The sequence below is a fragment of the Taurulus bubalis genome, assembly GCF_910589615.1.
Source record: "Taurulus bubalis genome assembly, chromosome: 6".
In the NCBI taxonomy this organism is placed as follows: Eukaryota; Metazoa; Chordata; class Actinopteri; order Perciformes; family Cottidae; genus Taurulus; species Taurulus bubalis.
Window position 1 is genome coordinate 16,028,568 of NC_136594.1, and position 25,992 is coordinate 16,054,559.

The 25,992-nt window shown below is 39.6% G+C and overlaps 1 protein-coding gene across 1 annotated transcript in view; it reads left to right on the forward strand.

The window, feature by feature from the left end:
• Positions 1 to 809: 809 nt before the first annotated feature.
• The window catches only part of dnah6 (dynein, axonemal, heavy chain 6), a gene marked incomplete at both ends in the record, with an annotated part of 52,719 nt that continues 27,536 nt past the window's right edge, over positions 810 to 25,992 (forward strand). The window contains 42 exons of the mRNA XM_079219175.1: positions 810 to 876; positions 1,161 to 1,234; positions 1,399 to 1,578; positions 1,972 to 2,319; positions 2,483 to 2,617; positions 2,709 to 2,799; positions 2,888 to 2,951; positions 3,290 to 3,473; positions 3,605 to 3,697; positions 3,787 to 3,894; positions 4,078 to 4,167; positions 4,271 to 4,391; positions 5,353 to 5,504; positions 5,790 to 5,942; positions 6,131 to 6,382; positions 6,489 to 6,617; positions 6,817 to 6,930; positions 7,051 to 7,194; positions 7,395 to 7,550; positions 7,898 to 7,948; positions 8,420 to 8,512; positions 8,599 to 8,718; positions 9,097 to 9,277; positions 9,385 to 9,481; positions 9,764 to 9,992; positions 10,793 to 10,957; positions 11,508 to 11,618; positions 11,719 to 11,844; positions 12,008 to 12,163; positions 12,537 to 12,698; positions 14,590 to 14,727; positions 15,063 to 15,230; positions 15,324 to 15,472; positions 18,157 to 18,264; positions 18,464 to 18,590; positions 19,115 to 19,327; positions 19,413 to 19,634; positions 19,839 to 19,961; positions 21,543 to 21,725; positions 22,052 to 22,195; positions 24,351 to 24,572; positions 25,619 to 25,766. Coding sequence (XP_079075301.1) covers positions 810 to 876; positions 1,161 to 1,234; positions 1,399 to 1,578; positions 1,972 to 2,319; positions 2,483 to 2,617; positions 2,709 to 2,799; positions 2,888 to 2,951; positions 3,290 to 3,473; positions 3,605 to 3,697; positions 3,787 to 3,894; positions 4,078 to 4,167; positions 4,271 to 4,391; positions 5,353 to 5,504; positions 5,790 to 5,942; positions 6,131 to 6,382; positions 6,489 to 6,617; positions 6,817 to 6,930; positions 7,051 to 7,194; positions 7,395 to 7,550; positions 7,898 to 7,948; positions 8,420 to 8,512; positions 8,599 to 8,718; positions 9,097 to 9,277; positions 9,385 to 9,481; positions 9,764 to 9,992; positions 10,793 to 10,957; positions 11,508 to 11,618; positions 11,719 to 11,844; positions 12,008 to 12,163; positions 12,537 to 12,698; positions 14,590 to 14,727; positions 15,063 to 15,230; positions 15,324 to 15,472; positions 18,157 to 18,264; positions 18,464 to 18,590; positions 19,115 to 19,327; positions 19,413 to 19,634; positions 19,839 to 19,961; positions 21,543 to 21,725; positions 22,052 to 22,195; positions 24,351 to 24,572; positions 25,619 to 25,766 — 6,091 coding nt within the window. The remainder of the gene's footprint in view (positions 877 to 1,160; positions 1,235 to 1,398; positions 1,579 to 1,971; positions 2,320 to 2,482; positions 2,618 to 2,708; positions 2,800 to 2,887; positions 2,952 to 3,289; positions 3,474 to 3,604; positions 3,698 to 3,786; positions 3,895 to 4,077; positions 4,168 to 4,270; positions 4,392 to 5,352; positions 5,505 to 5,789; positions 5,943 to 6,130; positions 6,383 to 6,488; positions 6,618 to 6,816; positions 6,931 to 7,050; positions 7,195 to 7,394; positions 7,551 to 7,897; positions 7,949 to 8,419; positions 8,513 to 8,598; positions 8,719 to 9,096; positions 9,278 to 9,384; positions 9,482 to 9,763; positions 9,993 to 10,792; positions 10,958 to 11,507; positions 11,619 to 11,718; positions 11,845 to 12,007; positions 12,164 to 12,536; positions 12,699 to 14,589; positions 14,728 to 15,062; positions 15,231 to 15,323; positions 15,473 to 18,156; positions 18,265 to 18,463; positions 18,591 to 19,114; positions 19,328 to 19,412; positions 19,635 to 19,838; positions 19,962 to 21,542; positions 21,726 to 22,051; positions 22,196 to 24,350; positions 24,573 to 25,618; positions 25,767 to 25,992) is intronic.

The following is a 25,992-nucleotide window of genomic DNA, read 5'->3' on the forward strand; positions in this document are numbered from 1 at the left end:
ATGGTTAAATGGAATTACAACGCTTTGGGTCTTAAATATATTACGGTTCTTTGCCTTTGTCAAACTGCCCAGATGCATTGCATGCCGGGAGATAATTGTGTTGCTAGGATACCGTAAACCTCACCTCCGGGCCGTAGCGGTATAGATGATTATTATAGTTTCATGAAGTTTAGTCATGTATCATTAGCACGCGTTAAGAAGCCAGGCCAAAACATTTCGTCAGAGCTGAATATTTGATACGGTAGGCATGTTTGAATACCTCGAAGACTTTTAAACGTTACAGGTATTCAGCACATTGAAAAGTTGATTAGCGTTGTATTGTTTGCGTTAATTAACTAACCGCTAGATTAGTTCGTGTTAATTAGCCACCGTTATCTTTAACAACAGTTTAAAATCCAAGGCATTTTACTCGAATACGCCGTCTTATTCATTTTCCAAGTTATTGGGTTATTTAAGAACTCTTTATTTCCAGGGCGGGCTGTCGTTTCAAATGTAGGTAACTTTCTAGCTAACGCTAAGCCTTTGAAACCTTTGCAGAAACCGCGGTGCACAATAAACATTATCGACGCATTTCAACAGATGTTTCTCGAATTTACTCTGCTTAAAATGATCTGTCAGGTTTACAGGCTAGGTTAATATGACTGTACCTAATGTCAACTTAACGTTACTTAAATTAAACAACGTGTCTTGTGCTAATTTTTCTGCTAAAGTGACCGCTCACTGACGTTAATACTGTACTAGCTAGCGTACAGTCACTATAACTCTTCCGTTCTGCTGTCCCGCACCGTGTAAGGAGACACAGTAGCGCCATGGCCTCAGGCCCGGCCTCTCCGAGGGCCTCTCCGCCTCTCCGCGGTGAAGGACGGGGCTCCACAGGTAGGCTCGTCTAACGTAGGCTGTAGGTTTCAATGTGTTAGTTATGTCTGACGTGTTTCATTGCATAAGTTAAGGAACAAGCTCAAAGTGTGGTAGCGGCAGCTATAGCACTGGCACATGCACATCCTGTCCTGTGTCAAGCTCAGCCTTTTTTTTGGCAGCTGAACTTGCCACAGGAAGAGCCACAAATTGAGCCAGGTCCTACTGAGCCTTGGGATAGTCAATTTGTTAATTCAGTGCCTATGGTACATTTCAATTCCGATTGACATAAACTACTGTCCCAGAACGGCTGCAGCTCCCTGAACTACCGAGCTCCACCACCATCTTACCAAGGCCCCCAGGTGTTCCAGACACACAGGTGAGACTTGGCAAAATTTGATCAAACTGATTATATGAAATATCATCTCAATTTCGTACTTCCCATTTATTTATGTATACGCTATCATCCTTAGCGCAGTCAAAAAGTGATTCCAGTATTTAGATGTGGGAGTTTTGTAGATGACTTTCTTCGCCTTTATCTAGGCTGTGCTGCAAAGACGCGTAAAAAGGAAACAACCCAGCATCCACCACTTAAAAGACCGTGAGCGGATGTATTTTCCAGGCTGGAACACTCAGTCTCCTTCATCTCAACAAACACAGCAGCCACACGGGCGGCGTGACAAATTGCCTGTCCATCTACCTTCTCTGAAATCCAGGACCAAGGTCAGTGATGGACATGTTTGAGAAAAGAATAAGCATTTGTAGAGCAAATCCATTATATTGTCATCAATTATAGAGCATGATGGACATATTCTTCAAAAGTATTTCTACACCTACATTATTTCATAAGTATAAAATAAAGGAATTTCTAAAACCCAAGACCCAAGTACCATTAAATCAAGTTCCCAGGCTTCCCTTGCAGTCTCAATAACTGGTGACAAAATGTAGTGTAATGTCAAAATGGTCTCGGATAAATCAAGCTCTTCAGGCAGAAGCTTGACAAATCCTTTGTTAAAGCCCCAAGTAATTATTTATTTTACATTTTAATTTAATTGTATTGACTTTGAATAAGCTCTGTGCAGGAGGACATTCATCTCTCATTGTGTCTCTTCTCAGATGCCCCAGGATGTGGTGTCAACTGATATTCACGCAAATTCGCCCTTTTCCCTCAAGAATAGACATCTGGACACTCCCTCCGGAGTAAAACTTATTGAATACAGTAAGGATGCATACTGGATGATGAGCGATGAAGGTGTGGTATTGGTGAATGGCGAGGAGGTTGAATTCATAACCTGCAAGCGAAAGGAAGAGGAGGATGCCTCCCACTCCAAGCTGATTCGCATCCCTTTCTTTGCAAACTTCAAAAAGTGGAAACCATTTTATGTCTGGCGCACAAAAATCCGTGCTAAGAGGATTCATATGGCCAGGAAGTCCCTCCAAAACCACTTGTTTATTGTGAATCAGGTATGTGACACTGCGTAAACTGTATATTGAGGTCTGGATTTTCTCTATGTGTTAATTATCTTGAATATGGAATATCATACTCTGTAAATATGTTCACTGAGCAAAACATCTTACAAGTTTACAATATTGTATTAATGAATCAACATTTGTAAATGTAATACAGTCTCTAGGTTCTGCACTGATAGACATCAGGAAAATGTGTTATCAAATCAGTGCCACAGGCTTGTGTCACATGGAGAAAAAACACACTTACACACTGCAGGAGTTCCAGGACGTCCAGTTAAAAAAACTACAAGAGGTGAAATTATACATCTATACATAGATTGGTACAGATGTTTGAAGTGTGCCACCTCAGCTGCTCATTGCCCATATGTGTTCATTATTATCAGGTATTGAATGACTTGAGGAAGTTTCAAGACCTGGTGAAGGAGGTGACTGTTTGTGCATGCCGAAACTACTTGGCGGATCTTCCAGCCAAAGGTGATTAATCAAGTGTGTGCACACTGAGCATTTGGAGACACTGTAGTGTACTTACCATGAGGTTGATAATATGCTTTGTTTGTCACAGCTAATAGGGAAGGCAAAGGTCTTGCACAGATCATAAAGACATTTCAATCCAGCCGCCGATTCTGGTAAGTCCTTACCTTGTATTTATTTCTCTTTAATTCTCTTAACTTTCTATCTCTATTTTTGTACCAGACATGCCTCTTTTCTTTTTTATCATAGTAAACATTTTTATTTATCACGGTCAAAAACACAAGTGTAAAAAATTCAATGAATCAATGCTGAATTCCAGCTAACTGTCACGCTTACTTGGGCACTAAATCCATCTAACACAACCGTTGGTAATATTAATAGTTTTGCCAGTTGTTCTCCTTTGTGACACATCAAAATGTTTGCTGTGAAAAAGGCCTGTTACACAGTTATCACATTAACCCAGTTCACTCTTCTCTGCCCCTCACTTACCCAGCTTCATCCGTCTTGTTGACTATTTGGTTGTAAACACCTTACACGTCTTAGTTGCGAATTCAGTGGCCAAACTACTGGCTGTGCTCCAAGAGCAGGTATGTCGAACGCCCAGCCTTGCCATTATTCAGAGCTGGAGCCTGAGCTCTGAGGTTGACCCTGCCAAAAGAGAGATGATTCAGCAGGTAGTGTATTGTTTCAGTAATCTTATTGTATTATTTCCAGTAAAAACATGGTAATTACTATATCCATCAAATGGGTTTTCAAGCACATACAGATCAGTATTCAGTTTTGGTTTTGGTTGGTTTGTCTGTCTTAGTCAGAAACTTGCTGTGGCCAACCTATGTTCATCTCTGAGCTGATGCTGGACCCGAATGCTTTGACCTACAAACCTTCTGTGGAGAACTTTCAGGTTAGTTTTCCAAATTGTTACGAACTGTTACGCTTTAAGCTATTTATTACTCATTTATTACCCCACAGTATCTTTTTTAATTCCTACAGGAAACTATTGCAGAGATCATTGGATCGTTTGAGAAAACAGTGATGTCAGTGAATACACTTACAAATGATCCAGATTTAAATTCCTTGACAAGCCCTGAAGACAAGGAGGTAGTTAAAAATAAAAATTAATCTCAATCTCAACCTGACAGGCCTGAGGTGTGTATTCAGGATTGTACTGAATATTAATGTGGTGAATATGTAAAAACATGAAGGTATTGCTAGACTTTACTCTGTTATTGAACTTTGATATGGTCTATGTATAAGTTTCTATGTGTGTTTGTTGACTTTTAGAAATTTGAAAACAACTATGAAGATGGCCCCTGTTTGGAATTGATCATAGAGAATGATGGCCAACTTCAGAGTACCATTCAGAAAATCAAGGTCAGTTATTACTTTGCATTGGTTTCTATCTCTTGAGGTTGCTGTTTTTCTGTCCAGTATTATGTATGTATGGGCCTTACTTGTTTTTTGTTTTTCCCCTTAGGAGTCATTCCAATTTGCCTTTGACGCAGCAAAAGTGTACTTAAACACATTTGAGCGTTTTCGTCTGTTCTATAAAGAGAACCAGAGTCTGGATCTGGATGCAATGCGGCAAAAGGATCACGGTGATGCACATACATTAAGATAGACATTATTTTTGTTAAAGATCCCACATCCAACACTGCTGTCCAAGCTGTGGTCTCATTTATAAAACAGTGCATAGGACTCACACTAAGTGTCTCGGGTCTGCCTTTGGTGAAGTCTAAATAACAGAAAAGAAAAGACACCTCTTGACTTAACCTTTATTTAAGGACCAGTGCATGCTTCTTTTAGTTGTGTATGTTTCAAATATTTCCATTTTTGCAAAAAGTAGGTATATGTAATGATCTATATGGAAAACTGTTATAACTGGTTATAGCATAAAGTAATTAACGGTTGATACATAACACTCTAGTCACTGTATTTCCATAGATGGAAGTTTTTCTATCGTATATATTTCTTTTCTTCATTCAACTTCCATCATAATCGGTAATACTGAGTGTTGTGTTATTAGTTCTTGTCACAGTGTCTAAGTTGTTCCAGCAAGGAAAAATAAGCATTTCCTAGAGCAGTGATTTTCAACCAGTGTGTCGTGAGAGATGTCAGGTGTGCCTTGGGAAAATGTCCAATTTCACTTAATCGGTCCAAAAAAAATATTATTCAGTTTTTTCAATTTTCCCTTTTTGAGCGTCTGAGCCTGCAATATAGTGGCTGACCTAGTCATTAAATACTCTTCCATTCCAGTAAGTAGCGCAATAATTACCTACCATATATGCTGTATTATGCTACAATGTGACATTTTAAAACTTTTTGGGTTGTTGGTGTGCCACAGGATTTTTTTATTGTAGAAAATGTGCCGCGGCTCAAAAAAGGTTGAAAAACACTGTCCTAGACTTAAATGTGTACACATGTATGTGAATATTCTTGGATCTTCTAAATTAGGCATGACTTGGTCACAACTATAAAAAACATTGTTGTTGGGGAGTAAAGCATGCAAAAAAAGCACAGTTCTTTTAACTGTTGGCTGTTGACTGCTTTATCTTACAGATATGTCCTTTTTTGGAAAAGCACTGAAGTTATACCACAGTGAGCACATGAAGGCTGCAGCCATCCAACCGAAAAGACATCTCGGCTTACTGCTTGTGGATAAAACACTGCTAAAAGAGAAGCTTGTGTCTGCCCCTCTCCACTGTCTGGAGGTGAGGACTAGAAATGTGCAAACATGTACAACATATCCGTTTATGGTTAAAGGGTTATGGAGCTTTTGACCATGATGAACAAGTGATTTAAACAGAAGGGCAGTGAGGCCACTCTGTATTGATCAAATCTCACTGAAGTGAAAACATAAGCGAGGTTCAGGGCCTTAGTGAGTGAAAAACCTGGGAGAAAATATTTTCGGACAAAACCGGATATTCAATTGGCGTGACTGCAACATTTTTGAATGCATGTAGGAATCATTGTTCTGCTCTGAATCTCTGCTCCAGGTCATCAACGAGATGCTTACTCAGCTGGCTAGGATGAAGCTAGATGCTGTCATTGCAGAGGTTTGTGAAGCTCGGTATAAACTAGAGTCCAGTCGCTCCACTACAGCTGAGTTAGCCAACTTCCTCACATTCCTGGATGAGATTCAGGAGAGGGTAAGACACACATTTAACATTAAAATCAGTTTCTTTAGCAATCACAAACAATAAAACCAACAAAGTTAGTTTTAAAGTATGTACTCATCAACCAAGTATCCTCTCTCCTCTTCTGTCCCCTCGTCTCACCTCTTGTCCTATTTGACTTTATTCTACTAATTTATTTTCTCTCTCTTATTCTTTGCCAGATTACGGTGCTTGAAGCGGAGCAGGAGACAGTGTGTCAGATGTACAGTCTGATTAACATGTACTCAGTTCCCCTGCCACCTGAGGATCTGGTTGTTTTTGCCGAGTTGCAACCCTCCATTATCTCCTTGCACAACATCATCAATGAGGAAGCAGCCGAGAGGGATTCCAGCATGGAAAAGTTGGGCACCTCCATGCAGAAGGACATTAAGGAGCTAAACCAGGAGGTCCTGAAAATCAAGCGTAATTCACAGGTACGTGGAAACGTATTATTAATTTGTCTATGAACCATAGGTTGGTTTACTCAAGTTGTGTCAATATGTCTTTGATTTATTTTGCTTTGTGGTTTCTCATGCATAGGATCCACAAATCCTCGATATCAATGCAGATTCCTCCCAAGTGCGTCTGCTGCTGGAGGGGATCCAATTGTCCGTAGACGAGCTGCAGGCCCAGGCCCATACCTACAACTCATACCAGAAGAAATTCAAGGTGCTGTAATTTTTATGATCCTTTTATTCATTCAAAATGATTCTGACTGTCCCAAGTCAAGTTGTAACAATTTTATTTTGTGTTGAAAAACTGGGTCCAAAGCAGAAACAGTCGGTTTATTGAAACCTTACGGGCAAACAAGCAGATTTACCCAGCCAGCCATAATGAGTTTCCCCCTTCTACCTTCTGATGAATAAAGGTGGAGGTCACCACATTTGACACCCTGGAGGAGTTAATTGCAGAGTTTAGGCTGAAACAGCTGCTTTGGGACTCTCTACAGAAATGGGACCCTTTATCAGATGGATGGAGGCAGGTGAGTTGTACTCAAGACACTGTATCTGAAGGCCTGGACACATATATGCACAGTTACATGTAAACAGTTCTTCCTCTCTTTTAAGTTTGACCGTGTCCTTCCATATTCACTCATCCCCAGAGCACACTTGAGCAGCTGGACCTGGAGCAGTTCAGCTCACAGCTCACAAAATATAGCAAATACATCAATCAGCTGGAAAAGGGCCTGTCACGCAACAATGTAGTGCCAAGTCTTAAGGAGAAGGTGGAAGTCATGAAACAGAGGGTGAGTAGGACAAAGTGTTTTGTAGTGACTAATGTGCGTGTGTATTGATTGTAGTAGGTGGCATAAATAACCAAAATAATGCTATCACAAACATCTTTTTGAAATGATGCCATATTAAAATATGAACTGCAGTACTTTAATTGGTTCTTAACTACAGCTTAATGCCTTTATATAAATAATACTCATGTGTTTTCCTTCAGCTGCCTGTGATCACTGATCTACGTAACCAAAGTATGAAGCCAGAGCACTGGGACACTCTGGAGTCTGTTGTGGGGATCTCCCTGAACAGGGAGGGGCTTACTGTGGCTGCTTTAGAGGAGCTCAACGTCTTCTCCTATGGCATGAAGATACAGGAGGTAACACATGCATAAAGGCTACATAATGCCCTTCTCTTGCTATAGTTTTGGGGCCACAGTTACTGCTGACTATTGAAGCTATTACATGAACTTTAATGTCGTGTTCACTTTGACGGTGCCTTTGGACAAAAGTGGTAGTGTTTCCGAGACTCTTTAGAAAACCTCTTATTTTACTGAAGCAGTCTTCCCTGCACAGTCCTGGTACCTCATCTACCTATACCTTGCACTAAACTGATCTTTTGTTTGTATTTTGACCTCACAGGGAGGTCAAGGATAGAACTTGATATATTGTCTGTGTATCTTGCCTGGCCTCTATTAACAGGACTAACACATCCCTTGACTTTTAGGTGTCAGGGCAGGCTTCAGGAGAGGCATCAGTGGAAACCGTTATTAGAAAGGTGCGTGGAAAGGAAACTACCTTCCAACTATCTGAATTTCTATACGCAATAAAAGTGTACTCTCTATCTTCCTGTCTGTTGAATATGATTTGCTTTTAATCATGAGATGTTGATGCCCACACAGAGAATTTTTCTATTTCTTCATTTGCAAAGATGCCCCGTAGTATCATTTGAAGCTTAATCCATATTTTCTTTATGAATTGACACTAAGTGCAGTGGTTGGGTTATTGTAACCTTTGAGGTTTTTATGGCTAGTGCCTAGTGGCATGTTATGAGCTGATGGTTGCAATTTGGGATTTGGAGTAAGTGCATATGGTAGAAGCTGGCATTGACAATAGGCAATTCAAATCAATCAAATTATGTTCTATTGATCCTTGCTACTACTGTGCAGCTCTAGTCTGGAGTTGTCCACTATACAGATTTGATACTTGAACTTAAACCTTTACCCTCTGCCTTCAATGAGCCATGTAGGTGGAAGACGCTTGGAAGAACACAGAGTTCACTGTGCTGTCTCACAGGGACTCTAAAGACGGCTGCATCTTGGGAGGCACGGATGATATTCAGGTGGTAATATGTAGCACACAGTCTCTTAGCGTTCTAGTAGTGTTTCAGTTTTTATTGTGTGTTTTCATGCTTGTTTTACTGTGAAGGTACTCCTGGATGACAGCATCATCAATGTAGGCACGGTGGCATCTTCTCGCTACGTAGCTCCCATCAAGTTAAGGGTGGACAAATTGCTAAGAAACCTGACCCTCTTCAACCAAACACTGGTAACGGTTTTCAAAATAATAGAACAGATCTTTTAGATCTTTCAGATCTTTCATTTGACTCAGTGACTTTTTTCTATTTAGTAATGGCTTCTTTCCATGCAAAATGCCGATTTTGACATTGAATTTGGTCGCAAATGTTACACAGTAGCGCTCCCTAGTGGCTGCAAATGATAAGACAAAGTACAGAATATATTTTGCTTTGATAATATTTAATGAGTGCTATATTCTGGTTCATATAAGGCAATACTAACAGTATTACTATTATTCATATCATAATTGCCCTTTACATCTGAAACTTTTCCTCCTGCTCACATTGTTCTGTCTGCACTCCCCCTCTATCTCTTTCTTCTCGCTCTCCTCTCCTAACATCCTTACCAGGATGAGTGGCTTACATGTCAAAGGAACTGGCTTTATCTAGAGAGTATCTTCTTGGCCCCAGACATCAAGAGGCAGCTGCCTGCTGAGTCCAAGATGTTTCTCAAGGTGGACAAGTCTTGGAAGGAGATCATGGCAAAGGTCAACAAGATGCCTAATGCCCTTAAAGCAGCAACACAGCCTGGTAGGTAGCCATAACGCATCGGTGGAAACACAAGACAAGAAGACATGTATGTGTGTTAGGGCAGACAGATTCACACAATTGCATTTGCACTTTTTCATGCTATGCAGATCTGTTGGAGACTTTTCAAAACAACAATACTCTTTTGGATGAGATACAGAAGTGTCTGGAAGACTACCTCGAGTCCAAGAGAGTAATCTTCCCCAGGTATACACACATGCTTGGTTTGTAACATACTAGAACGGAGCTTTTACATCATACATCATACTCCATCTTTTTATTTTTTTTGTCATCCTGTCCTTTCCCACCCCTCTTTCTTGGTTATTTTTCCCAGGGCACAAACTACATTTTAAATGTATGGCTATAATATACCAGTTGTTACTCTATATATCTCTTCCCAGTGAACACTGGGTGATAAACACCATGATGTGGATCCTGGTGTGTTGTGTTAAATACTCTGACACTCTGATAAGTCCTCTACCCTCGCAGGTTCTACTTTTTATCTAATGACGAGCTGCTAAAGATCTTGGCCCAGACAAGAAACCCCCAAGCAGTGCAGCCCCACCTGAGGAAGTGTTTTGATGCCATTAAACGGCTAGAGTTTGGTTTGCTGCCCGAATCTTCTGGGAACAATACAGGAACGGGACTGGATGTTGGAGAACAGGAGACAGTCTCCAGCAAAGACATCCTGTATATTGTTTCCCCTGAGGGAGAGAAGGTCAGGTTTGAGCAACCTTAACACCTTTGGTCATCATGATCTGTTTTATAATTTGTTAGCATCTTGTTTCAGTCCTTGCTGAGAGCATGAGTGAAAAGAAATACACTCATATGCTAGCTTTCTTAGTGTATAAACTATGAAAAGAGATAACCCTGTCATCCATCTTGAATGACACCCATCTTCTCCTACCTATCAGCCCTAAATGAGTGCAGTAATAAAGCAGGTTCTCAAATTATGCCAAAATTCGTGTGAGCAGTATTAAGGCAAAAACTGGACATGCCAAATTCTGAAAAAAAAATCATTCATTATATAGTATTGTTTTAGAAACTACACGTGTGTTAAGAATTTATTGGTTTGAGTAGTCTTGTGCTCAACCGCAGGCAAACTGCTAATTTTCTTCTGCTCTGGACTATTTCTTAGTACCCAGATGAAGATGTAAATTATATTATGAATTACACAGCAATCGTTGTGATGTAATTGTGTTTGACATCTCAAATTCTGCAGGAAGGATAATGAATAATTATTTAAGTGCAGTAGCAATTTAACTTCCACTGATTACTGAGTTGCCCACTATATCAGACATCCTCATTGGCTGTCTCTTTGCAGCTGTTTTGCCTCTCTTTGTAGTTGTTTTCAGTCTCCTTGTAGTCTTCTGTGTTTTTTTGTAGTCATGTTGATTCTTCTTGGTTGGCACATGGCTTTTTGAGTGACACTTTTTGGGTGAGGTGCAGGGGGCCCCTGACAGGATTCACAGAGAACTCTTACGACAACTGTTCTTGTTTTTCTGTGTGTAAGTTTAGGTGCGTTTGACTAAAGGTCTTAAGGCACAAGGCAATGTGGAGGATTGGCTTTGCAAGGTGGAGGAGGCTATGTTCTCCTCACTGCGACGCCTCAGCAAGGTTGCCATCGCTGACTACCAGTTGAAGTCTAGAGAGGAATGGGTGGTGGCTGGACATCCATCACAGGTACACACGTAGGCAGACACACACACACAACCATTAAATGAATCAGTGCTTTTCATTTTTTTTTTATGATTTTTTTTAAGACATGTGTGCTTATAGTCCGTAGATTACAACTCTCCTTGAGTTTGTGTCGCAAAATATAAAATCTTTGTGACACATAGTTGCCAATAAATTTCACTTTTACAGCTATATTATTTTACTAACCATGAGAATTGTTTGGATTTTTCCTATAACCGCTAACCAAGATATTAAAGGAACAGTGTGTAGGATTTGGTGGCAATCAACTGAATACCCCTCTGCTCACTCCTCTCTTACCAAGTCTTTGGTATTGTGAGCTGTTTAGTGCAAAACCTTGGTAACACCTTTCCCCTTGTTTTGTCTGTTTCGGACTACTATTGAAACATGGCCTTGCAACACAGCGGACATCCATGAAAAGGTCCCGCTCCAATGCTACACACTGGTCCTTTCTATCATTTCCCGTAATGCTTTGTGCTAAGTCTCATCAATTTATACCCCGTGATTTAGCTTCAGTTTGTGTGTGTGTGTCCACCAGGTGGTGCTGACCATCTCCCAGTTGATGTGGTGCAAGGACATGGATGCTTGCCTAGATGGAGCACACAACCACTTTGCTTCCCTGCAGGAATTTGAACTGACTAACTTTGATGTAAACCACACCAATTAACTCTACTGCTTGCCTTATCTCAAATAAATCACTTTTTTACTTAAAATTATTAATAATACTTGTGCGTGTCTGTGTATTCCAGAGGCTGAAAGCATTGGCGGCATTGGTACGAGGACAGCTGCCTGCTTTACACCGTAATATCATCACCGCCCTCATCACCATCGACGTCCATGCCAGAGACATTGTCACAGATCTAATCCGCCAAAAGGTACAATAGTACAAAAACACATAGAAACCATCAATCAGCTTATATAAATGTCTGTCCTTACCTTTGTATGGTTATTGCAGATATTGAGGGAGGATTTTTCATGCGATGAGAAAATATTTGTAACAACTCACTGACTCAAAGTAACTTCAGTCCTCTATTTCAGGTGGACACGAGGTATAACTTTGAATGGCAGAGACAGTTACGCTACTACTGGGACCTGGACCTGGACAACTGTGTAGCCAAAATGGCCCTGTCTACTTACATTTATGGCTATGAATACCTGGGATCCTGTCCTAGACTGGTTATAACACCACTCACGGTAACACATGTACACACGTTGATACTGAGACACACATGCCTTATCTTATCCCATTAATTTAACACAGAAACCTTTTTATGCATTATGTTGAATGCGACTGCAGTGAGGTCAAACTGGGAACACATATCTTATCGACAGTTACACAAGCCTCCACCAGCCGCAGGGCTTCATAAAGATAATTGTACTTCATTCAGATTGTTTATGAACCCATGGTATTGAAAAGACAAACAACCAAATCACTATACGGAGCTGAGAGTGTAGCCAATATAATGTGTGTCCTGTAGTAGGTAGAACTACAAATATGACACAGAAACACAGCATATTGTGTGTGTCACCGTTACTCAAATTGTCTTTTATCTCTCCCCCTACCCAGGACCGTTGCTATTTGTGTTTGATGGGCGCTCTCCAGTTAGACCTGGGAGGAGCACCAGCTGGGCCAGCAGGTACGGGCAAAACTGAGACCACCAAGGACTTGGCTAAGGCCCTGGCGATACAGTGTGTGGTCTTCAACTGCTCTGATGGACTTGACTACAAGGTCAGACATGACAAACTGTACTCATCTGCAACCGACATCCTTTTATTAATCGTTCTTTTTCTCTTTTTTACTTGTTCGTCCACTCAGTTCTTAATTATTTCTTCCTTCATTTCTTCCCCTGCACCTCTTCACCTACATGTGACTCATCACTGCTTCTCCTTTTGTTCACAGTAAATAATACATTTAATTAACTCAGGAAGGTTTAATCTCACTCTCACTGTACCTGCTAGGTGATACCATTAGATGGCGCTACTGCAAAAGCAGTAAAGTGCCAGTGCCAATTAAAGTGCCTATACTCTGTACAGAGCCTTATGCGCTTCTAAAACATTGCCTTAAACCAGATTACATTCTTTGCTCTATGTTCCTGAAGCAATTATTCTCTCATTTCTGCCTGCCCCATCAGTAGCAGTAACTGTAACATAAGACAGTTGCATGCAATAGTATGATAATAAGTATCATACTATATCTGGCTGATAACAACCTAAAATGGGTTACTTGTGTGTGTTTTTATTGCATTTGCAATCTAATAAGAAGCACATTAAGTTGATCATATATAAATAAAAGGGATGACTCAAAATCAAAATTCAAATCACAAGATTAGAATCTGTTATCACTTTCACATGGAGAGAAGGTCTTTTAAATCAAGTTATTCATTGTTTCTGTTTGTTTACAGTTTATTACATCAGTCAGTTTGCATTCATTATGATCAGTTGACAAACATACACAACTGCATATTGCATATATTAGTAATAACCTTTAATTATATGTACAACTATATCTGTATTTTATAAACCCCCAAACTTCAGATTGGGACATTGAGGCACATTTTACATTTCATTTGAAAGCACACAAAGTGTCGGCTGGAAAGCCATTCTTTCTTCGTCCGCTGTAGTTAGTTATTTGTTAGCAAACCCCTGTGTGTTAGAGCTGGAGAGGGCTTCGATTTAGAACTGGCCGGGTTTTATGAGTAAGTGGCAGGGCTTTCTTCAGCTCTGCTCCACTGTGAACATTTTACTTTAACATTGAATTCTGCTGTCCCTGAGATGTTAACAACTTTGAACAGTGTTTTTTGTTTCACCGGTGAGAGTGGTTGTTACAAGTGTCATGGAATTTACTGATACTACCTCTGTTCTGCAGCTGCAAACATATATTGTGTTCCCTAGCAAACATTGCTCTCTCGTCTTACTATTTTACATAAGATGTATTATTTGAAATAAAGTACTATAATTATTCGAAACACGTTATTGTTACTTTAATTTTTGTTAAACAAATTCTCTGTCTTGTCGTATGGCCCAAAGTCATGTCAATGGCTTGTTTACTTCATGGACAAATGTCTTCATCTCTTTTTAGCAGGATCCAATTCAGTCACGAATATATGTGTAAGCTTGAATTACAGTGACAGTCTCACTTGACCTTAAAGGAATAGTATGTATTTTATTTGAGTACTTATCCATAGTCAGTGTATGACCAACAGCAGATGGCGAACACAGGAGCCCGTTCCGACGGGGAAGTGTGGCCGTTATCTATCTATGCTCTATTAAAAGCCAATGGACTCCATTGACAAAAACTGTAATTTTATTTTGCAGAACATGGGGGATGCTTCTCTTCCACTGCCTTGGTTGGCTCGTTCTTTGTGTTTTTTTTGTGCCTTTTTTGTGCCTTTAAGTTACACAACAACACAAACAAACTACCGATTGAGGCATTGGTCGATCAGCAACTCCTGTGTTCTGCAAACTTGCTGTTTTTGTCAAAGGAGTCCCGTGACTTTGAAGAGAGCATAGATTGATATAACTGCTTGATATATCGGGGGTGCTACAGTAACAACTCAAACCTCCATTTTTATTTAACTGTCATTTTTTCTCTCTTTCTTTGTCACACTTCTGTCTTCCAGATGATGGGGCGCTTCTTTAGTGGTCTTGCTCAGTCTGGTGCTTGGTGCTGTTTTGACGAATTTAACCGAATTGACATTGAAGTGCTGTCTGTCATCGCACAGCAGCTGATAACCATACGGAACGCCAAAGCAAATAAGGTACACACTCTCATTCCATAAACAGAAAGTTATTTAATTAGTGTTTTTTATTTATTATAACAACCGTTCCATTATGTAAACAATCTGGTATTCAAAGGGTAAATCTCTGATAATTAATAATTATTGGTAGGCGATGACCAGGACTGAACTTGGTGAAAGTCCAAAATAATATTGATGTTTAATTTATGGCAGTTTTTTAGACACGGACATTTAAGAAACAGACATTTTTGTTCTCTGAGGACACTGGAGAAATTTCTTTTTAAGTGAGGCACAATGGTTAAGATGTCACACGCTCATAAACGAGATGTCACATACTCATAAACTGTGTTACGCAGCTGTCAAGGTTTCAATTTGAGGGCCGGGAGATCAAGCTGGTGAGGACGTGTGCAGCATTCATCACCATGAACCCCGGCTATGCTGGAAGGACAGAGCTACCCGACAACCTTAAAGCTCTCTTTAGACCCATAGCCATGATGGTGCCAAACTACGCACTCATTGCTGAGGTAACAGGCCCTCTGAGTGTGCGTCATTGTATTTGCTTCCTTATTTTCACTGCAAATCTTTTATCATTCTCTTGTTTCTCTCTCTACCTCCAGGTGATTCTGTACTCAGAGGGATTTGTGTCCAGTATGATCCTAGCGAGGAAAATGACCCAGATGTACAAGCTGTGCTCTGAGCAGCTGTCCCAGCAGGACCACTACGACTTTGGCATGAGAGCCGTCAAGTCTGTCCTGGTCATGGCTGGGTCAGAGCACATCACACTCACACATACACTGAAACACATGTGCTTCCAAGATTGCACTATTAGGCTTTCCAAAATACTATAGCGTATATACTATTTACTATAGCATTGCCATCTGAAAGGGTTTCGTTTATTCAGGATTATATTCTCTTTCTAAATTAAGTTTATGGACAGGAGTATTTAAAAAAGGCTGTTATGTTGCATAAATGCTGTGAACATACCTCCAAGTCACGTTAAAGAGTAAAACATGCAGATTGGGTGTTATTACATCTTTGGTGGCCCAAACTCTGAATAATGTAAGTTCCAGTATCCTTCAAATGTAGATATTTGTCACTGCAGGCTGGTAACTGTGGTAGTTTTTTTGGTAGTCATTCTATGATTAATTTGTTACAATTTCTCAGCATTTTAGAATTGATTTCATAGAAAAGTTAAAGCCAAATATAGACTGCACATCTTTTCAATCTGACTTCCACAGAGAGGAACATATTAGTATATGGCACAATCCATGTCTCATACAAACTAGATCATCACTGAAAATGTACTTAAAAATGATCTTGAGAACAGAGTTGGAACCTTGGACAGTCATCCTCAGTGAGTTAGATGAGTGTGCTTTCTGCTGAACTTTCAAATATAATTAGAACATATTTTATCAACTGCAAAAGCCTTAAATGATCAAATAGGGTACAAGTGATTACTCAGATTAGAGGGTAAAATCCTCTGACTGTTGAAATAACCCCTTGTTTCGTACTGTAACTACGGGTGATGAAAGAAAATAAGCACTTAATCTAAATACTAGTTTCATTGTGTTTCACATTGTCATAATTGTGAATTTCCTTCACTTAGTCAACTGTATATTGTAAATTTGAATGGATATCTAAGGGAAGAAAAGGGACTTGATTGATTTGCAGCCTTCATTGAGAGTAAAAACGACTAATTTTAACTGAAAAAACAGTAGTGTTAGTCTGTTTGCACAATTAAAGGAAATCAAATCAATCAGTGCACTCCAGTTACCTTGGAGGTTGGCTGTCGTAGAACTGAGGAGCACCTGATTCAGCTGCATGCTGGAAGATGCACAAATAACCTTGTTTCAACTAGATTTGAATGGATATTCTCGACCACCTGTAGTAAAAGTCATGCTTAATTTGCTGGTTGGTTATTAGCTGGAGCTCAGGGAACTGTAATTGGCTTGTGATTCATTGTCTGTCTTTGCTTACATACTACTTCTCCGAGTCTGCTTGTTCCTCACTAAGCACACATTCATTATCTCCCACTCTAATGTCTCTAATTTTTTTACTTACATTTTTAAACAGTCTCTTTATTTATAATGAGTCCATATCCATTAATGACTAAAACATAATTTTACAATATTATTGATATTTGTTTAAATAATAAAACCATTTCAACAGATTTTCTTTCACATGTTCATGTATGTATAATGAAACTGACTAGTTAATTGATGTAGTTTGTAGTGAACAACATGTTAATTGAGGATTGTTCTGCCTTATGATCAAGACATCGTGTAGAACAGACCTGGGCATCTTACGGCCCGCGGCTTTCCCAGTCTGGCCCGCGTGAGGTCAATCAAAAATGAAAAATAAATAAATAAGGTGCACGCCATGAATGCAATACAAACGGCACTGCTTTTACTTTGAAGGCGATTTATTGATGTGTGCGCGCACGCGTGCGTTTACGCAGTCTCACGACGGGCAGTGTTGCCGACTTGGAGACTGAAGTGAAAGCGTATTGTTAGGCAATTTCTGTCCTCAGCGAGCAGCGGGTGCTGCGGCGAGACCCCCGCCTCCCAAGTAGCCTCGCGCTGCAGTCTCCGTCTCCAGATTGAAAATTAATCGGGCAAAGCCACCGCGGATCTGACCTGCGGTCTGATCCACTATGGCAGAGCACTTTAAGTCAGTATCACTTCTGGATTTTTATTCTTCTCTCAAAGAGGAGAACGTTCCTCACATGAGGAACGATGCTCAGAAGATGTTGGTTCTCTTTGGATCTACCTACATGAGAACAAACATTCAAGTGATGAAGTTCAACAGATCAGATCCTCTCTCTCTGATACCTGTCAGCTGTCACATCTCCACCTCATTTAACCAGACTTCATGCTCATGTTCAAGACAACACAGACTGGACTTTTCTCACTGAGTAAGAACAACTGAACTGGAAAACATCAAAAGCACTTATTGCTTTTGTTTAAAGTTAAATAATAATAATAATAATAATAATAATAATAAATTGCTTGTCTTTAACATCTTAAATCTTAAAAAATTACATTACATTTTTTACTTATTTTCATAGCCTTATGTATTCTTACCAGTAGCAGTTTAAAACCATATAATTTACAGTTTTTTAATAAAGTAATAACATTAATATTGAGTTAATTGAATTAAGTTCAGAATTGGTTCGGCCCTCCACAACGGTCCAAATTTCTCATGTGGCCCCTTGGGAAAATGAATTGCCCACCACTGGTGTAGAAGGAAGAAAGTACAGAAGAAACAAACAAGTAAACAGGCGTAACATGACCTAAAGACAATAACTCCAGGAAAAAGCAAAAAGGCATAGCCCAATCTTAGGATTGCCAATAAAATAAAGCAAGTCATATTGCAGAACAAGTATTTGTAAAATGGCAATGACTTGATGCTTGATGTGTAAAGTAACACAATTGATGTGTGTGTTCTCAGGTCTCTCAAGAGAACAAACCCTGACCTCAGTGAGGATGTGGTTCTTATCAGAGCCTTGAGGGATTCCAACCTACCAAAGTTCCTCACTGATGATGCTGAGCTATTTGGGTATGCCGATCACACTTTTTGCACATCTTACAAAATGTAAGTGTCATGTTCTAACAATCAGGACATGAACAATAAGGACAAGACATTTATCTATTACTCCAGCCTGCCTGCACAAATACAATATGTTTTTTTTTATTTTTTATGATGTTACATGTGAAATCTTGATGTGTGTTTGTATTATGCCAACAACCCCCTCTAGTGGTATCCTATCTGACCTCTTCCCCGGTGTCAGTATTCCTGAGCATGACTATGGTGTGCTAGAAACCACTATCCTGGAGTCTCTGGTTAAGCGAAACCTACAGCCACTGGCTAGCATGACCAATAAGGTACAGTAGGGGGAAAGTGATGTTCTTCTTATTTTAACTTTTTGAAACACTTCACATAAAGTATATATACATTTTAAAAGATGAGGCTGGTATTGCTTACCATCAAGCGGCTGCGGCTCAGTGGTTAGAGCAGGTCATCCACTCATCAACAGGGAGACGCTGAGCTACAATTGCTCACAATAGTTAGGCCAGTGCATGATAGCGTGCCACCACTGGTGCATATATATACGTATATATATACATATATATATATATACATGTATATATATATATATGTATATATATATACATATATATATATATATATATGTATATATATACGTATATATATATATATATACATATATATATATACGTATATATATACATATATATATATGTATATATATACGTATATATATATGTATATATATATATATATATACGTATATATATATATTTGTTAACACTAATGAAAATGATAAAATGATAGATTATGGCCAGCCACCCTCATTCCTTCTCTCCTCTTCTTTTTATACAACCAGGTGATCCAGTTGTATGAGACCATGTTAGTGCGTCATGGAGTCATGTTAGTCGGGCCTACTGGTGGAGGTAAGACCACTGTCTACAGGGTCCTGGCAGACACACTGGAGACCCTCCATCGCACGGAGCATGCGGATAACAACCCCTTCTATCAACTTGTCAAGACCTATATTCTCAACCCAAAATCTGTCACAATGGGAGAGCTCTACGGAGAGGTACTGCAAACGAAAGAAAAAAAATACACAACGGCTTCTTTACTTCTCTCTCTACATTCATTCATTATTTTCCTCAACCCTTCAGATCAATACGTTAACACTCGAGTGGCGTGACGGACTGATGGCGCTGAGTGTCCGTGATGCGGTCAGCGACAACACTGACGACCACAAGTGGGTGGTTTCCGATGGGCCAGTTGACGCCCTGTGGATTGAGAACATGAACACAGTGCTGGATGACAACAAGATGCTCTGTCTGGCTAACAGCGAACGAATCAAACTCACACCATCCATACATATGCTGTTTGAGGTTAGAGCTGACCATAGTTTAATGTTTTGCCTATTCAATAAGAAGTTTTATATTTCATAGTGTCAAAGACAGGTCCAAGAATAAACAGCTAGAGCTTGAATACAAGTTTGATGCTTTCTGCTTTAGTGAATACATACATGGCTCCACATCATTTTGTGACCCTAGATTATCTTATTATTAGCCTTCTTTAACTTTGTTTTTCAGGTCCAGGACTTGGCTGTAGCATCTCCAGCCACTGTCAGTCGCTGTGGGATGGTATATATCGACCCAAATGAGCTCAAGTGGATGCCCTATGTCCAGACGTGGATCAGTGGTCTCGGAGACAAGGTTGTACATGTTGTATCTCTGCCATCTTGATAACAGTATTTGCAATTGCAAAATGTATTTTAGAATTGGCTAAAAGCATGATCATTGTAATTGAGGATCTAATCGAAATTTTGTATTCTCTGTGTGAGAGACTGTGACTGTGTGTACCCCAACTGTTTGTGCACTGGTATGAGTGGTAATGTGCTTTATCAGGCATTCCATTGAGAATAACTGAAGCTTTACCATTAAAGTTCATGACAGCACATCACATCAAAGTTACTGCTTCAACATTTAGCTCTAAGCCTTTCAGGATGACTTCACACCGCAGTGAGAGTGGATCATCTCTCCCTTTAACTTTTAACTCTCACTCTCTTTCTTGTTGTCTATCTCTCACTGTCCCAATGTCTAATTGACTGAGACTAGTCTGTTTGTTGACATCAGAATCAGAATCAGTTTTAATGACCATGTATGTGTAAACACACATGGCCATTAAAACGCCTACCGGAGGGGAGGAGTTGAAACAGCTTGTGTCCAGGGTGTGAGGGGTCTGCAGTGATCTTTCCATCCCGCTTCCTGACTCTGGAGGTGTACAAGTCCAGGATGGAGGGCAGGCTGGAACCAATAGTTCTCTCCTTGACTATTCGTTGTAGTTTGTCTCTGTCCTGTTTGGTGGCCGATCCAAACCACACAGTGATGGAAGAACAGAGAACAGACTGGATGATGGCGGAGTAAACATTGTATTTAACTGAAAATTTGTCGTATGTTTGCTTTCCTGTGCCTGCCTTCTCCCATTCTCTCTCCACATTTATCTCTCACCTTTAAGTATTTAAAGCGCTTCATTAAGAGACTAGTGACCTTCTTTTGTCTTTGTGCATTTTGCTTTGTCTAGGATAACTTTGATTACACAAACACATGTGTGGATTTGTTAGAGTTTATTAGAGTTTTTCATTTGTTTTGTATTGATTTACACTTCGATATTCTAACTCTGGGACTCTGTGTCTCTGCGTCTCTTGGGGACAGGGAGAGCATTGGCTGTCTTCTCTCTCTCTAACCTTCTGCTACAAATTGGCAGCTTGTAGTCAGTACCTGCTCAAGGAAAAGTTCAAGACATTTCTTTTAATTGGATCATCCTATTTCTTGCTCATAGATGAGGAGATTATTACCACTCTCATGTCTGGCATTTAGATATTAATCTACAACCAGACATTTAGTTTAGCTTTGCATAAAAACTGAAAACAGCTAGCCTTGCTCTCTCCGGCGGTATGGGAGGCCGGTGAGCTTTAAAGGTGCCGGAAGTTAGATTTGCTTTTTACCTTTGCAAAGTCAGGTGAGATGTGCCCCCCTTGCTTCCAGTCTTTTATGCTAAGCTCAGCTAACTGTGTCCTGTCTTTCTTTAACGGACAGATATGACAGTGGTAACAATTTTCTCATCTAACTCTTGGCAAGGAAGTGAACAAATATTTTTCCAACATGTCCAACTATAGAACTCAAGTTGAACTAACCAGGTTGCCTCAGTGGTTATGTAGATAAATGTAAAGATTCTTGCATAACCTTACCCTCCTCTCCCTGCACCAATCTCTTCACTCCATGCTGTCTCTATAGCTCCCAGACCCAGTGAGAACATACCTGCTGGAGCTGTTTGAGCAATATGTGGAGAAGGGTCTTCAGTTCGTTCTGAAGTATTGCACTCAGGCGATTCGACAGGTGGACATCAGTAAAGTGACCACTCTGTGTTGTCTGTTGGAGGCACTGCTGCTGGGCAAAGGAGGGCCAGACCTTCAAATGGTACATTAAACACAAGGTTTAACTGTCACTTCAGTCTATTTCAGTTCTATCCATGGTGCCACACAGGGCCATTAGTGCAAATGAGGACATGTTTGCACAATAACTTAGCACTTTAATGAAAAAGATTCAGTATTGTTGTGGGCAAAGTCAGATGATAAAGGTAGCATCTGTTCAAACCACATGCAGCACTTATACCTTATAGAGTGGACTCCACAAATACATACAGTAAATAAAGGTTATCCTTAATTTGAACCATACCGTTACTACTACTTATTAACATACAATTGCTTCCCGTTTTTATATTTGTCTGTGTGTGTTCGTGCCAGGAATCCAAGCACCTCAACAGTGTATTATGTCCGACCTTCATATTTTGCTACCTGTGGGCAATAGGAGGAAACCTGACCATTTGTCACTGGGATGCTTTTGACACCTTCATTCAAAAGCAGTTTGAAGGAAACAGCAATGTGAAGGTATATATACCTGTGCACACACCTACAGATACATACAGATATAGATTGACAAAATGGAGGGTTTTGGGCCCCATACATATCCCACTGAAAAACTACAGACAAAAATGTCAGTGTCTTACATTTTTGGTAACACGTGTTTGTAATGCATTTTAAACCTACTTATAATGCATTATTATATTAACAGCTTAACGTGCTGTATAATTATAGCTATAAGTACTCATGTGTATTCATAATAAAGCAATTTATATAACCTATAAATTAAAGTATCATAATACTTCATAATTGCCTGTCACTCAAAAGTCACATGTAATGCATTATACTCTAACAGTGATTATAATGCATTATTAAAAAAGAGATCATAATGTTTTACAACTATGGGAATTACAATACGCTAGCATTGAAGTCAGTAAATTACCATAATTTATTAAGTAGGATGATACTTGACTATATACATAATTATTAAATATGTTATTTTGTGTTATCATTGTTGTTATAAAGTATTGTGGATATTTGAGTGAATATAGAATATAATTATACCATGCAATCAGCAGATTATCTATATATCTCTATATCTCTTATCATCAGATTATCTATATTATCTAATATAATCCTTTTACCAAAGTGTTTGCTGGTATGAGCATGAAATATGTGAAAAGGCCTGAAGGTTAGCTCATATTGTATTACATCAAAGTACTCTTGGCACGTGATGTTCCTAGCCAGAGCTCAGCTAATCTGAAAGAGGATTATGATACCAGTCGCTCGTGTGTAATGAAAACAATAAGAAAAAGAATCCATATTATACATTTTAGTTATGTCTGAAGCGATTTACATGGAACATATTGGAAAGCTAAACAAATTGCTAGCTTGTGCCAAGGTTATACAATGCCCTTGTATATCACTATCTTACCTTGCCAGCATTATAGAATTATGAATTAGTCATTCTAGAATAAGCTTCAGATCAACAACGCACAAAGAAAGAGCCATTCAGGGCCTACTGTCCTACACCTGGTTTTAGGATCTGAGGTTGACCAGCAGGTGGAACAGTACAGTAGAACGGAATGAATAATGCTCTGATACAACAACAGGTGGAGAAGAGGGGCAACATAGTTAACAAATGGCTAATAGTCTTTTCTGGCTCCTTTTTTGGATGTTGTTAGTGCGCTGGTCGAAGCTGAGTCTATTGCTTCGTGTCACTTCAGGTATTTGAAATTGTCAACTGTTTGTTTTTTGATGATGATAGAGTGCTGCGATGAGGAGGGACCCATTATTATTTTCTTTGTCTTGCTGACATTGAGGTGAAGGGGGGGAATTGATATGGATCATAAGATGCCTTTGAATGGTGCTTCAAGCAGAGCTAAAGAGGATCCGAACAAAGTGGCCTGATGAATCCAGGTGCTGGAGGCGGAGGTAAAACAGGCAGGCCACAGAGTCCTTGGGCAACAACTGGCAGAATGATGTTCAGGAGCATCTTCTCCAGGCAGTTTATTATATTATAATAGAGGAAGGTGGAGGCTGATGTTAACAGGAAATGTAAAGGTAATTGTTTGAGAGGTTTGTCGGGTTGGGTGGTAGTACTGGAAGAGGATTGAGGGGAGGAACATGACTCACTTACCTGAATGATGGTGGGGTGAGCATGTAAGTGAAATGTTCATGAAGGCGTATCATCTGGAACATCTCCTGTTCATCTCTCTGTGCATAAAGAGCTGATGATGATGATGTTGTTGTTGTTTTTTGTGGTGGTGTGTGTATTTGGCAATTGTAATATAATTTAGGTCAGGGAACTCTTTGTGTGTATGTTGTTGTGTGTTTACCATGAGATGAAGACAGTGCAGCCAACTCCCAGCTGTTAGCTTGATGTAAAACAAAAGGCACACACATGCTCACACATCAGTAATAGCAGCATTCAGGAAAACAAATGGGGCAGACAAATACTAATTCATATGCCGTAGGGCGACTTCCAAAATGCCACATAACAGAGACTACAATCAACAACAGAGTAAAACGAGTTTCTTAAATGCTTGTTTTCTAAGGAGGTTGTATAGCTAATGCCATATACTCTAATGAAGGCACTTGTACATGTTTTGTAAAAGTCATTACATGGTATTTGCCCAGTTTCATGTGTGTCAATTAATGAACATTCACGTGTGCCATGTAGCTCCCGAAGCATGAGACCTTGTGGAGTGCGTATATGAACTTTAACCACAAGCGTCTGGAGCCATGGGACAACATAATCCCTTCATTCAAATACAACAGGGAGCAGCCCTTTTTTGAGATGCTAGTCCCCACCGCAGACACTGTCTGCTACGGCTACCTGATGGAGAAACTGCTGTCTGTGCGACGTTCTGTACTCTTCACTGGCAGCACTGGAGTGGGGAAGGTAAGGATTCATGGATACAGTAGGACATGCTGTACTTTAAACTGTAACACACTGACTTAATACTGTAGATATAAATATTTTAGCGCGTTTGCCTCACTTCAGGTTTTAACCAACATCAGTCCTGGTTATCATTACCAAATATACATTCATTTTCAGAAGTTCTAACCTTATAGGCTAGTTTGTTTACATAATGGTGCAAAACAAAACTTAAAAACTTTATTATTTTCTCTATAATGCAAGCTTTTAATTTTTTCACAGCCTGGATCATCAACAATATTGATGTTGATGCATTGCATCAAACACATAATACAGCAACTATAACAATAGTCAAAACCAAGAAAATAGCATGTATTTGCTAGTGCGTAGTGCACCTTAAGACACCAAGAACTTGAGAAACACCTAAGAAAAATCAGAAACCTGGGTTCACTTCCCAGCAGTCATACTTCTGGTAATGTTTCAGTGAAGGCAGTGTCACTGTCAGTAGTGTGGTATGAGTACTGTTGGATTTAACAGAACATAATGTGCAGGAACCCTTTTACATTAGGCCTATTACAAAAAAATTAACAGGGAAAATGCATTTGATAGTTGGTTATTTTCCCCTTTAGTCTAGGTCATTTATGCACATCTTTACCCAAGCAGATTTTCAACCCACCTTTCTGTTGTCTAAACCAACCCTCCTGATAGAATTTAGAGAAGGAATAGCTGGAGATCATGGCTTAATGAGGTTGAATTATACACACTATGAATACAACTATCTCTATAATATAAAGCACCTATTAATATCAAAATCCAATTGTAATACTCCTAAAATGAGTGAGTGTTTAGCTTTGGTACTGAGTTTCTACTATAGGGCTTATATACTATACTGTAGGGCTGTATTGTTGTGCTAAACTGTGTAAACTATATGGAGACAAAAATCCAAGATAATTTGTTAAAAGCTTTTGAATTTTTTTTTGAAACTTTTGATTTTTTCACTATCACTGGTTAGACAAGAAGTTATCTGTGTCAGTGTTGGTGAAGTATTTGTATGTGTCCGTTCCTTACAGTCCGTGGTGGCTCGGGGCCTTCTGAACAGTATTCAGGAAAGTGCAGATTACCTCCCAGTCTACATTAACTTCTCGGCTCAGACCTCATCCGCCCGCACACAGGAGATCATTGAGTCCAAACTGGAGAAAAAGAGGAAAAACATTATGGGTATTGACTCACAGTTGCATTACCACACTCATAAACTGCAATGTACAACGGCTGTGGTAAAATATGTATTGTTATTGCCATTGAATGAGTGTTATTGTTAAAGTTGCTTTTTTCCCAAACCATCTATATACAGTATCATCCTCTCTTGCCATCTGTCCATCTTTCAATCTGGACATCTAATCATTTTCTTACTCCTTCTCTCCTCGTCCTTTGCCTTTCCCTCCCT